General features: G+C 38.8%; 1 protein-coding gene across 2 annotated transcripts in view; it reads right to left on the bottom strand.

The window, feature by feature from the left end:
• Window positions 1-14,621, bottom strand: part of IMMP2L (inner mitochondrial membrane peptidase subunit 2) — an 875,861-nt gene that overhangs the window by 268,729 nt on the left and 592,511 nt on the right. For both annotated transcript variants that reach the window (XM_057730837.1, XM_057730838.1), the window contains exon 5: window positions 5,843-5,908. In XM_057730837.1, coding sequence (XP_057586820.1) covers window positions 5,843-5,908 — 66 coding nt within the window. The remainder of the gene's footprint in view (window positions 1-5,842; window positions 5,909-14,621) is intronic.

The following is a 14,621-nucleotide window of genomic DNA, read 5'->3' as shown; positions in this document are numbered from 1 at the left end:
TACTTGTGAGAAAGTCTCGCACTGCACTCTGCAGCAGGAAAATCACTGTGCTGTGAGCACACCATTGATCCCACCAGACCTAATTCCTCCCGGAGGCCACAAAGTGATTGTTTTCTATGAACACGTCTTGGAATTCTTCTGAACAAGGACGGCCACAAATAAAACAAAATCAAATTATGTGAAGTGAATGAGAAAGATTACATTTGCTGGTCAGGTGACCATTTGCTGCAGTTTGGGCAGCTCAGTTTATGCCGATTATTCCAAGGTAATAATTAATATCATCTCCTTTCACTCTCGAAAGTGTCCTAGCTTAGGTGATAAATTATATGGTTTCCTTATTCACAGGAGACTAAAAAGCCTATTCACTTACTTCATTGAGGTGGCTAACTATATGCAAGCCCAGATTCCAAAAGTCTGTAAAGTGTATCTCACCAAGTACGAAAAGAAATGATGCTGGATTTCATTTCTGACTGGACTGAGAAAATCTGTGAAATAGATATACAAGTGCCCCAATAAAAATGTTGATGCCTTAGAAATTTCAATTGTGGTTGATTCATAAGGACTTGTTGCAGTTTAGTGCTTTGTATTCATTTTATGCTTTTCTAAAATAGGGCTTCTCTGAGTCATAACGAATTAATAAGAAAAAGCAAATAACTATGAAAAATATTTTGGTGGAACTAATAGGTCTAAATATTATTTTCATTAGCTTTTGACTGTTCCTGTTATAGATAAGCATCCCCATTTGGGTTAACTTTATAACAATAACTAACATTCCAAGCTAAGCTATTCAGAGATTCAAGCAATTGCCTTGTGACTGTAATCAATGTTGACATCGAGATAGGACATTTGGACCCCTGAAAGTCTCCTCTTTTACAATCCTAGAAGCAGTCATCTGAATTCTTTGAACAAATATTTCAACTCTACTTTTCACCTTGCCAGTATAATCATAATGACAGTGATTACAAATAATGTGACTACTTCTATGAGTCACTCTGAAAATAACAAATCAAAGTAGTCATCGTTCACGTCATCAACAAGGACACTTAACTACTGTTAGAAGAAGCTGGATGTGATTTTTCTCAAGATAAAAATCCTTTGACCAGTTACTTGGGTCAGATTGCCCCCCTTTAACCTACTCTCCTCATAGCAGGCAGAGCGAATCTCTAAAAGCACCATTCAGATCATACTGCTCCACGGCTCAGAACTCTCCGCTGGCCTGCCATCCCGAAGCCCTTCCTCTGACCCACAAGGTTCTGCAAACCTCTTAGACCTCATCTCCTTCCTCCATTTTCTTCCTTCACAGAGGTTCAACATGCTGGTGTCTTGCAATTCCTTAAACTCACCTAACGTGTCTCCGTCTCAGATTTGCATTTGTTATTCCTTTGGGCTGAACTGTCCTTCCCCAGACTCCAATATGGCTCTCTTCCTCTGCCCCTCCCTTAATTTAGAAGTCTGCTCAAATATCTTCTCATTAGAGAGGTTTACAGTAAATATCCTACCTAAAGTAGCAATCTCAGACCCCACCGTCACTTTATACATCCTTTCCTACTTTTTCTTCACAGCACTTCTAGCTCATGATATTGCATTATGTGTTATGTTTGTCTGTTTATTATTAGCTTCCAACCACTGGAAGGTAAGCTCCATGAAGGAAGAGACTCTGTCTCTTTTGTTCAACTACATCTCTCTAGTGTCTGGACTAGTATTCTAAATGAATAGTTCTAAGGTCTATACTGTCAGTGAACTGATTACATTAAATATAAACCAATCATCTAGAACTATTTTCAGATTTTGTGTTGTAATGTCTTGGTTTCTGAATCTGAAGGCCACAACTTCCCCATTGCACATAATATTTAAATTAATTTCCTCTAAAACGGTATTTCATGCAGTGTTGTAAAGAGTGTAAACATACACAACTCTCTTGGGAGGGAAATTTGGCTGTATATATTAGAACTAAAACAGCAACAGCAACATCAGCAACAAAACACGTGTTGACTGAATACTTCCACTTGTAGAAATCTATTCTGTAAGAATAAACACAAATTTACAAAGGCACGTGTGCAAGGATGTTCATTATAGCACTTTGCATTTTTCGAGCTTGTGTTACTTCTATAATTTAAACAAACTAACCAAATCTTCCTCAGAGAGTAAGGTCAAAGCAACTGCTAAGGAGAGCAGATTATAGTCTAATCAAAAGTGAGGTGTTGAAGGGTGATGCTGAGTAAGGACTGCTAATCTCACTGCCAGAATCTGGGAGGACTCGGGGTATCTGCCATACCTACAAGTCCTTTCCAAGAGGTTCCTTATAATTACAGGGTCTGTACCAGGTAAATGGCTGGTCTGGACACAGCTGAATGGACCAGGGAAAGGCACCTACCCCAAAGGCAGCTGATCAATTGGTTGACCAGTGGCCTGTCAGGTGGACAGATTGTAGATCTATGCCTCAAAGGGGTGCACTCAGATTTCTCTCAGGTAGTTTGAACATGGGGCCCTCCCAAGGAAGTCAGCAGTTGACAAAGGGGAAAAAGCCAACTGAAACACAGACAAGACAGGCAGAAGCATTGTGCCAGCAGACAGGGAACAGGTGTACAGAAACCGGAAGTGCTGCACTGCCCTTCCTGTTCTTCAGTGAGACTAGGCTGGTCCTGGGCTCCATCACCCTGCCTTCCCCAGGTAGCTTTAAAATGAGTGCTCTTTAAAATATATTTCACTCTTTGTAGTTGTAATATGCAGGAGTTTAACACAACATTAAATTGAGGATTGGATTAAGCCTTTCAAGGGCTTAACCTTTACAAAGATTATGGTTCCTTTTATAGCCTTTAATTATGTATAATTCAAAATAAAAATAATATAAAACCCACAGTAAGTATAACCAAGTCCTGATAAATTTGATTAGTTTTCCTTTGGTCATTTAATGAAGTAACAATTTAAAAAAAAAATTTTTTTTTTCCTAGAGACCTACATTAGTGCTTAGCTTGCCTACTAGATAAACCAGTATTATCCAAGGTAAAGGTGGGACTGGAAAGTCCACATCACAGACCAAATCACCTTGCCTACTACAAGTTAGGACACCAATAGACTAATAACTTCCAGTGGCAGACAGATAGCATATTAAAAATTTTTATATGTTCTCATATTTAAATAAATGGGTCACAGAGAAAAGAAGTAAGCACATGAGTAAACAGTACTTTATTCCCTAAGTATCCCTTAATGTTTTTCAATACTGTTAGAAAATATATTCAATTATTAATTGAAAGTCCAGGAAGGCTAGGATATTTAAGTACCAAAGATTCAGAGGAATGAAATTAAAATTTTCTTTTAAAACACCAAAAAAATTATTTCCTTCTAATCAATTATTAACTAGTTTTGAGAGGCCACATAGTAGAAAAGTCTTCAGCCTTGCCACTCCCATTCTTTATATTGTTCATTGCTGTGTTGTAGACGCATAGTGAAGGGGTCAGAAAGGGATGTATGTCCAAAGTATCCATTTGCAGGATGGAACAAAGAAGCTAGGCTTTGCACATGTGGGTTGCAGCAGTGGGGAAAGAGGCTGTAAACCTACTATTGATACATTCCCATATCCCCCTTTTTTATCCTTCAACCCTGTACCATTAGCCCTCTTTCTAGCTCAGACTCTCCTCTGTGAACCCAATATTTACATTTACTGAGGAATGCAACAACCCCACCTTTTTTTCAGAGAGGTCTGTTGTAGGACATCTGATTGCACAGAGCTTTTTATGTCTGACCAAGCCTTGCAGTCTCACATCGTTGACTAGTCAGCTAGTGACAAATAATGACATCTGAATTAAAGTTGTGCTCTCTTTGGGTTATACTGTATAATGGATCCCTTGGTATTCCTAATCCTATTAGATTACTTTACATCGATGAAATTTTTTGCCTCTTTTTATTGATCAGTTCTTTTTTTGTTTTTTAATAAATTTATTGAGGTGTAACTCATATAACATATGATTCACCCATTTAAAAAGCAGAACTCCTTGTTTTTAATATATTCATAGAGTTGTCCATCCATATGACAGAATGTATCAATAATACAAAGGAACAAACTACAGATGCACACCACAAAGTAATCAAAAAAATTACGCCAAGTAAAAGAAACCAGATACAAAAGACTATTGTATATTACCATGTAAATAAAATTTCTAGAAAAGGCTAATCTCCTATAGAGACGGAAAGCAGATCCACGATTGTGTGGCACTGGCAACAGGGACTGATGGGAACCAGAGTTAAGGGCAAATCAGGGGCGGGAATAGTTGAAGATAATAGGAAGGCTCAAAAACTAGATTGTGGTGAGGCTTGACAACTGTACAAATTTATACTAAAAATCACTTAACTGTATATGTAAAGTGGGTGAATTGTACAGTATATAAATTGCACTTCAATAAGGATTTTAGAAGAAAAAAAGACCAAAAAAATACTCATGAATATAAACCAAATTGTACCCCAATAGTTCCATTGATACCATGCAGGCTACTAATGATTACCTAATCTGGACATGAAGATGTCTGCCATTCATTCCTGCATCATCAAGTTCTCAAATTCTTTGGTCCGAGGACACCTTACATTCTTAAAAATAACTGAGGTGTCAAAGAATTTCTGTTTTGTGGATATTAGGTGTCAATATTTATCATATTAGAAATTAAAATGGAGAATTTTTAAAAATCTTTAATGATTCAATGTAAAATAACAATAAACATAAGGAATATGTTTAATGAAAAGTACAGTTGTTTTCCAAAACAAGAGAAAAAAATAGTGAGACGAATGGCTTTTTTTTTTCCCCACATTTGCCAATCTTTTTAGTATTGGCTTAATAGAAGACAGCCACATTCCTATATCTGCTCCTGCCTTTAATCTGCTGCCTTATCACACATCATGCAGCCTCTGGAAAACTCCTTTGCACACTCATGAGAAATGGCAGTGAAAAGGCAAATAACATCTTAGTATTATTAGGAAAATAGTTTTGATCTCACAGATGCCACAAAGGGTCTTGGAAACTCCCAGCGGTCTTTAGGCCATCCTTTGAAAACTATTGATCTAGATTCTGCTCTAGACCATTTTAATGAGGTTCATTTTAATGGGATTTTTTAAACTGTACTGTCATTAATACAAATAACCTAAGAAAACAGAATCAAAAAACTTTCTCAACATAGTTTTCAAAGTATATTGAAACCCACATTGTATAGACTTTGCTGTAACTTAAGCAACCAATATGAGACATACCATGCTACCTCAATACTTAATTGTTGAATCTCAAGCACTATTCTAGACTTACCAGAAAGTAGAATAAATAGGTTACTACACATTGTTAAAACACCTGAGTGTTACAATGTTATTTTCTAAAGCTACTATGTTTGTCACTGATTCAGAAGCTTGTTTCACATTCTTTTCATCTTCCCCCATTTCTATTACAATAAAAGCTCCCCCTTAGTTTCTGTATTTGCTTCTAAAACAATAAAATGTTATTAATTTTTCTAAAATGAACCTTGACATCATAATTATGCTAATCATGCTAATTTTAATATCTGAAAAACAGTTATTTAATGGTCATTTTACAAATTGTGGCTAATTTCAACTTAATATTTATTTATCCTGTGCCTCCCAGTAAAGGGTAACAATACCATCAGTCAGCATATGTATGTTATATCCTGAAATGGTCGATGATACTCACTAAAGATGTACTGATTCATTTAGAGCATCTCCAAAGCTTTGAACACTTCAAAGACACCTCTTTGGATTGAGATGTACATCCCATGTGATGTGATTTAAAACTCAACAGAAATCTAGATATATATAACCTGAACTCAAAAACAACAGTTTAAGTACTTACTTCACAATATCTCCTTCAAGAGCAATAACTCTCTTAATGATCTTCTGTTCTGGGTTTTTAGGGGACCTGGAAAAAAATAAGATTATACAATCAGTTATGTCTGCTGTTTTAAGAAAATGAAAAGAATTTCTACAAGTAAAGAAGCTATCTTAAAGTCATTACAGGATCCTTTGCAACCGTGACATGACATCAGTCCTACTTAGGTCCCAAGTGAGATGGAGCTAAGAGTGAAGGAATTCTCATTTTAAACCTCTGAGGGAAAAGGAGCCACACTGAAACTTTTCAAAAGTTTAAAAAAAAATTTTTTTTTAAAAGCCAGAAGTATATAGGTTTTTATTATTAAATCTAATTACCTGTAGGAAAGAGGACTCATACATAAGAAAATAACTAGGACTTACTTTAAAATGATAACATATTTGTTTCTTCATTTTATTTAAAATAAACAGAGGGGTTTGATTTAAACAAAGAAATCACTGAAGATGAGAGGAATTTTTTTGAAAAAAATAAAGAATTAGGATTTTTTTTCCATGTTGGTTTATTTCTAAAAAAGCCCTTGGACCAGTCCCACCCAGAGGAAAAGATGTCGCTTCCTCATAGACTTGAAGTTTGAGGCTGTTCTTAACCCCTTGGTCCCTTGCCACATTTCTTAGTTAAAGCTGCTTCTGCCCTTTATGCAGAAGAAGCAGTTGTGGGACGGATAGGGCCCAGCCTTGCTGGAGTCTTGTCATTGGTACTAGGATTACTCTCTAGAAACAAAGAGGAGACAGTGTTTGGTGTCCCCTTAAGCTCTGGGTTTTCATTCCTCCAAGACTCTAGCCTCTTTTTGGCATACTAGACAGTCCTGGAGGGAGAGTCAGATTGAGGGAGAATCTGGGGTTTGGGTTTTTTAGGGTATGATAGAGCTGGATGAGGAGGGACAAGGGGAGGAAATTAAAGTACACTTAGGTTTAGCCATTTAAAAATTATATAATTCAGAGTACTCAGACAAGGCTATTGACAGTTGAATTGATAGGTTCTGATATACTTAAGGCAGACATCATTTATTTTGTTCTATGATTAACAGCTTACTGCCGAGACCAGCTCGGTGACTCGAGGTGAGTGACGGGTGCTGCAAGCTTGAAGAAAACACAGACACAGACTGAAGAGAAAGATGGGACCGGGGGACTCAAGACCTCTAGGATCAAGAGCCTCGCCGATTCATCGATTCATCCCACGTTGCTTTTATTTGGCTAACACTCCCAGGTTAATCCTATAAACAATCATAGGCTTCACATGACTGGGGCAATGATCTTTGCCTCCTGGGTCCGATTTGAGCAGGTGTGGATCTGAGCAGGGTGCAGATTTGAGCTGGGCATGGAGAGCAAAGCAGCCCTGGGGGCAGGAGACCTCTCTCAGATGGATTAGGGGTCTGTGCCCCACCCCTGTTGGCCCCTCTGCGACTGTGCCTGTCTTAGGTTGTTCCTCCTCTGAGGAATCTTACCCACCTCTGGCTAACCAGCCATCCTCCAGGGCCAAACAGGGTGATATGAGGAAGGGTCTGTGCCCCATCCCTGTTGGCCCCTCTGCGGCTGTGCCTGTCTTAGGTTGTTCCTCCTCTGAGGAATCTTACCCGTCTCTGGCTAACCAGCCGTCCTTCAGGGCCAAACAGGGTGATATGATGTGTGCAGTGAGAAAGGGACTGCGCCCCTAGAGACGGCCAACCCTCTGCCTATGCCCCCATAGTCTCCACGCCCTGCACCCTCAGCTCCTCCACTGCTCAAGCAGGACATTCTGAATCCCATCGCTCGGCCCACATACGTTAACATTTTCAAGGTTTCAGAAAGGCTCCTGAATGTATTCCCACAGCTTAGGGTAAATGTTTACTTAAAGTAATACTATTTACTCTAAATATTCCTCTCCCCTTCTCTTTCCTCCTCCCCCCTCACTCTGTCTCTGGGATCCTTCATTGTGGGAGAAGCCATGTCTGTTCTCAGCAGTCCTACTGAGAGATTCATTTGGTGAGGAATTAAGGTTGGCCAAACTTCATGTGAGTGAACTTAGCCATAGATCCTTCTGTTCTCGAAGATACAGAGACCAAATGGGTGGTTGCCAGGAGGGAGGAAAGTGGGCAGTTGGTGAAATAGGTGAAACGGATTAAGAGGTACAAACTTCCAGTTATAAAATAAATAAGCCACCAGGATGTAACATACAGGATAAGGAATATGGTCAATAATATTGTCTTGCCTTTGTACAGGGACAAATGGTTACTAGATTTATCATGGTGATCATTTCCTAATGTATATAAATGTCAAATCTCTATGTAGTATACCTGAAACTAACATAATATTGTACATCAAATGCATTTCAGTTAAAAAAAACCCTAGATCCTGCAGCCCCAGTCAATCAGAAAGTGCAGCTGTGGCCAATAGCTTCACTGTAACCTCATGAGAGACCTTGAGCCACACCACCCACTGAAGTTGCTTCTGGCTTTCCGATTCTTAGAAAATGTGTCAGATAATGAATGTTTGTTGTTTTAAGCTGCTAAAGCTTGGAGCACTTCTTTACACAGCAATGGATAACTCAATCTTAATACGTCCAATTTCTTGCCAATAACATTTTCAGCCTTTTGATTTCATATATCTGTTTCAAAAAACATCTCACACAACACATAAATGATCATTTAACGTTTTTGATAATCAGAGATAGAAATATTTTCAATTCAAGTCACATTTTGAATTGAATTACCTTTAAAAAGGAAGGTAGGACAGAAAAAGATGGCGGCGAAGTAGAGAGACGTGGAGTGCATCCCTCTCCACAGATGCATTGGGAATGCACGGAAGGACACAGTCATTCCCACAGAGAACCAGCTGAACACCAGCAGACAGCCTCGGACACCAGAAAGGGCTGCAGGGAGCCCGACATAGCCGGTAGGGAGGCATCTATGAGGGCTCAAAGAGGGTGAAGTGGCGGAGCTGTGGCAGATGGGAGGGAGTGAGAAACATACGGAGGGTCCGCAGCGCAGCTCAGCGTTCCCGGACCGAGACATCGATCCGCGGCTGAACGGAGGGTCCAGGAGCGGGAGCGTGGGAACCGGAGAGCTGGTTCAGGGGGAGAAACATTGTTGCCGGTAGGGTGACGGACCGAGAGGACAGGAGGGAGGAGGTCCGCGGAGAGGAGTGCCGGTCCCTGAGAGCTGCCCGGCCATGATGGCGGCTGGAGGCTGCAGGCTCCTGGGCGGGGGGGAGGAGCCGCGCGCATAGCCTCTCCCTCTCTTTCCGTGCCTCTGCAACAGGCAGTGGAGAGACGCCCTGTGGGCCACCTAAGGCGCTCAGGGATAACAAGCACCCTCAGGCGCTCGGGCGGGGCTAGATTAAAACTCCTTGCAACGCCAGCAGCAGGGAGGCTGCCGAGAGAAAAAAAAAAAACCAGCACCAAAAAGAAAAAACCCCCGAGAGAGGCCCAACTCTAAGACTTTCTGTGTACGCCTGAGCCACCAGCGCCCTCTGCAACAGGCACCTCCAAGCCTGACTGAAACAACAGTGCGCCACTGCTCACTCACTCCCAGGAGAAGGAGCCACTATTGTACCCTCTCCCTCCCCACACACCGAGGCTTACAGACGAACAATAAAGGAACCTTTGCTGGTCACAGAATAACGCAAAAAAAAAAAAAAAAACCCAAGGCAAGGAGAAGGACACTTACAGCTGAGACGCTAAGGAAACAGAAATAGTAGTATCAATACCTATTGAACGGGTCCATTCTGGGATCAGTTCTGGATTTTTTTTCTTTTTTTCTTTCTCTCTCTCTCTCTTTTTTTTTTTTTTTTTTTTTGATCTATTAAATACGATCTTAGCCCTAAGGGATCTACAAGTTTTACAACATAATTTTTTAAGGATATTTTTTATTCTTTTTTTTTTTTGCCTTTTTATATACTTCTATATCTAGCTAAGTTTTTGGTAGTATGGACAAAATATCTTTCATACTTTCCTTTCATCCCTTTCTTTTATACACTTCTATTCCTTTCTTTTTCTTTGCATATTTCCAACCACATTACGCTCTTCTGTTCCCCTTTCTTCCAGCCATTTTAAGTGTATTTTATCTTAACATACTTATAAGCAACACTATTGGTCTGCTCAGACTCCTTGCTCTATTCTCCAGATGATGCACTGCCTTGGTATTAATATTAGGCTTTTGGCTTTATCTTAGTTCTTAGTACAGTTGTCTAATTACATTCTGAGAATCTCCATTCTCTCTGGTGGTACTCCAGCTCATTTCTATATTTGATCCTAGCTTACAAAATCTCCCTGGATTGATGTTTGTATGTGTAGGGTGTTATTTGTTGTTTGTTTGCTTTTGCTTTTGTCTCAGATTTGTTCTGTTTCAGTTGTCAATTTCTGCTGGGTTTCTCTTTGAATATCTGATAGCACACTGGGGTTCTGTCAGGTCTTTCTAGAGCCTTATGTCCTAACGGATTCAATAATTGTGTGTCTTATACATGTATGTGTTTCCTAGACTGAATATTCGTTTAATCCAATACTTGGACATTAGTCTGAGGCTTGAACAATCTTCTACAAACACCTCTATCACCAGGACAAGCAATCCCAAAAGCTTGGACAACCATGAGGAAACAAAGAAACCCCATGCAGGCAAAGGAGCAGGAAAAAAAACCACAAGACCAAATAAATGAGGAGGAAATAGGAAAAATGCCTGAAAAAGAATTCAGAGTAATGATAGTAAAAATGATATAAAATCTCAATAACAAAGTAGAGAAAGTACAAGAAACAGTTCATAAGAACTCAGAAAAACAAACAGCAATGGATAACAAAATAACTGAAATTAAAAATACTCTAGATGCTATAACCAGCAGAATGGCTGAGGCAGAAGAACGAATAAGTGAGTTGGAAGATAGAATGGGGGAAATAAATGCCACAGAGCAGGAAAAAGAAAAAAGAATAAAAAGAATAGAAGACAGTCTCAGAGACCTCAGTGATAACATTAAGCATACCAACATTCCAATTATAGGCATCCCAGAAGAAGAAGAAAACAAGAAAGGGTCTGAGAAAATATTTGAAGAGGTTATAGTGGAAAACTTCCCCAACATGGGAAAGGAAATAATTCACCAAGTCCAAAAAGCACAGAGAGTCCCATACAGAATAAACCCAAGGAGAAATACACCAAGACACATATTAATCAAACTAACGACAATTAAACACAAAGAAAAAATATTAAAAGCAGCAAGAGAAAAGCAACAAACAACATATAAGGGAAAACCCATCAGGATAACAGCTGACCTTTCTACAGAAACTCTGCAGGCCAGAAGGGAATGGCAGGATATACTGAAAGTCCTGAAAGAGAGAAACCTACACTCAAGAATACTCTACCCAGCAAGAATCTCATTCAGATTTGAGGGAGAAATCAAAAGCTTACCAGACAAGCAAAAGTTCAGAGAATTCAGCACCACCAAACCAGCCTTACAACAAGTGCTAAAGGAACTTCTCTAAGTAGGAAACACAAGAAAAGGAAAACACCTACAAATACAAACCCAAAACAAGTCAGAAAATGGTCATTGGAACACACATGTCAATAATCACTTTAAATGTAAATGGATTAAATGCTCCAACCAAAAGACACAGACTGGCTGAATGGATACAAAAACAAGACCCTTCTATATGCTGCCTACAAGAAACCCACTTCAGACCAAGGGATACATATAGACTGAAAGTGAAGGGATGGAATAAGATATTCCATGCAAATGGAAGTCAAAAGAAAGCTGGAGTAGCAATACTCATATCAGACAAATTAGACTTGAAAGTAAAGACTATTAAAAGAGATAAGGAAGGGCACTACATAATGATCAAGGGATCCATTCAAGAAGAACATATCACAATGGTAAATATCTATGCCCCCAATATAGGAGCACCTCAATACATAAGGCAAATGCTAACAGCTATAAAAGGGAACATCGACAGGAACACAATAATAGTGGGAGACTTGAACACCCCACTTACATCAATGGACAGATCATCCAAACAGAAAATAAATAAAGACACACAAGCTTTAAATGACACATTAGACCATCTCGACTTCATTGATATTTATAGGACATTCCATCCAAAAACGACAGACTACACGTTCTTCTCAAGTGCACACGGAACATTTTCCAGGATAGATCACATCTTGGGTCACAAATCAAACCTCAGCAAATTCAAGAAAATTGAAATCATATCAAGCATCTTCTCAGACCACAATGCCATGAGACTAGATATCAATTACAGGAAAAAAACTGCAAAAAAGACAAACACATGGAGGCTAAACAATTCACTCTTAAACAACCAAGGAATCACTACAGCAATCAAAGAGGAAATCAAAAAATATCTAGAAACAAATGACAACGAAAACACAACAACCCAAAACCTATGGGACGCAGCAAAAGCAGTTCTAAGAGGGAAGTTTATAGCAATACAGTCCTACCTTAAGAAACAAGAAAATGATCGAATAAACAACCTAACCTTACACCTCAAACAACTAGAGAAAGAAGAACAAGGAAACCCCAAAGTGAGCAGAAGGAAAGAAATCATAAAGATCAGAGCAGAAATAAATGAAAAAGAAAGGAAAGAAACCATAAGAAAAATAAATGAAACTAAAAGCTGGTTCTTTGAGAAGATTAACAAAATTGATAAACCATTAGCCAGACTCATCAAGAAAAAAAGGGAGAAGATGCAAATCAACAGAATTAGAAATGAAAAAGGAGAAGTCACAACGGACACCTCAGAAATACAAAACATCATGAGAGACTACTACAAGCAACTATATGCCAATCAATTGGATACCCTGGAAGAAATGGATACAGTCTTAGAAAAATACAATCTTCCAAGACTGAACCAGGAAGAAATAGAAACCATGAACAGACCAATCACAAGTACGGAAATTGAGGCAGTGATTAAAAATCTCCCAACACACAAAAGCCCAGGACCAGATGGCTTCACAGGTGAATTCTATCAAACATTTCAAGAAGAGTTAACACCTATCCTTCTCAAACTCTTCCAAAATATTGCAGAAGGCGGAGCACTCCCAAACTCATTCTACGAGGCTACCATCACCCTGATACCAAAACCAGGCAAAGATGTCACAAAAAAAGAAAACTACAGACCAATATCACTGATGAATATAGATGCAAAAATCCTCAACAAAATACTAGCTAACAGACTGCAACAGCACATTAAAAAAATCATACACCACGATCAAGTGGGGTTTATCCCTGGGATGCAAGGATTCTTCAATATACGCAAATCAATCAACGTGATACATCATATCAACAAATTGAAGGATAAAAACCATATGATCATTTCAATAGATGCAGAAAAAGCTTTTGACAAAGTTCAACATCCATTTATGATAAAAGCTCTCCAGAAAATGGGCATAGAAGGAAATTACCTCAACATAATCAAAGCCATATATGAAAAACCAAAAGCCAACATTGTTCTCAATGGAGAAAAACTGGAAGAATTCCCTCTAAGAACAGGAACAAGACAAGGGTGTCCACTCTCACCACTGTTATTCAACATAGTTTTGGAAGTGTTAGCCACAGCAATCAGAGAAGAAAAAGAAATTAAAGGAATCCAAATTGGAAAAGAAGAAGTAAAATTGTCACTCTTTGCAGATGACATGATATTATATATAGAAAACCCTAAAGACTCTACCAGAAAACTGCTAGCACTCATTGATGAGTTTAGTAAAGTAGCAGGATACAAAATTAATGCACAGAAATCTCTTGCATTCCTATACACTAACAACAGAAGAACAGAAAGAGAAATTAAGGAAACTCTCCCACTCACCATTGCAACAAAAAGAATAAAATACCTAGGAATAAACCTGCCTAAGGAGGCAAAAGATCTGTATGCAGAAAACTTTAAGACATTGATGAAAGAAATCAAAGATGACACAAACAGATGGAGGGACATACCATGTTCCTGGATTGGAAGAATCAACATCGTGAAAATGACTGTACTACCCAAAGCAATTTACAGATTCAATGCAATCCCGATCAAATTACCAATGGCATTTTTCACAGAACTAGAGCAAGAAATCTTACGATTTGTATGGAAACGCAAAAGACCCCGAATAGCCAAAGCAATCTTGAGAAGGAAAAATGGAGTTGGTGGAATCAGGCTTCCTGACTTCAAACTATACTACAAGGCCATAGTGATCAAGACAGTATGGTACTGGCACAAAAATAGAAAGGAAGATCAATGGAATAGAATAGAGAACTCAGAAGTAAGCCCAAACACATATGGGCACCTTCTCTTTGACAAAGGAGGCATGAGTATACAATGGAAAAAAGACAGCCTCTGCAATAAGTGGTGCTGGGAAAATTGGACAGCAACATGGAAAAGAATGAAATTAGAACACTTCCTAACACCATACACAAAAATAAACTCAAAATGGATTAAAGACCTACATGTAAGGCCAGACACTATCAAACTCCTAGAGGAAAACATAGGCAGAACACTCTTTGACATACATCAAAGCAACATCCTTTTTGACCCACCTCCTAGAATCATGGAAATAAAATTAAGAATAAACGAATGGGACCTCATGAAACTTAAAAGCTTTTGCACAGCGAAAGAAACCATGAACAAGACTAAAAGGCAACCCGCAGAATGGGAAAAAATAATTGCCTATGAAACGACGGACAAAGGATTAACCTCCAAAATATACAAGCAGCTCATGAAGCTTCATACCAAAAAAGCAAATAACCCAATCCACAAATGGGCAGAAGACCTAAATAGACATTTCTCCAAA

Source organism: Hippopotamus amphibius, chromosome 4, assembly GCF_030028045.1.
Source record: "Hippopotamus amphibius kiboko isolate mHipAmp2 chromosome 4, mHipAmp2.hap2, whole genome shotgun sequence".
Taxonomy (NCBI): domain Eukaryota; kingdom Metazoa; phylum Chordata; class Mammalia; order Artiodactyla; family Hippopotamidae; genus Hippopotamus; species Hippopotamus amphibius.
This window is presented reverse-complemented; position numbering and strand designations above follow the sequence as displayed.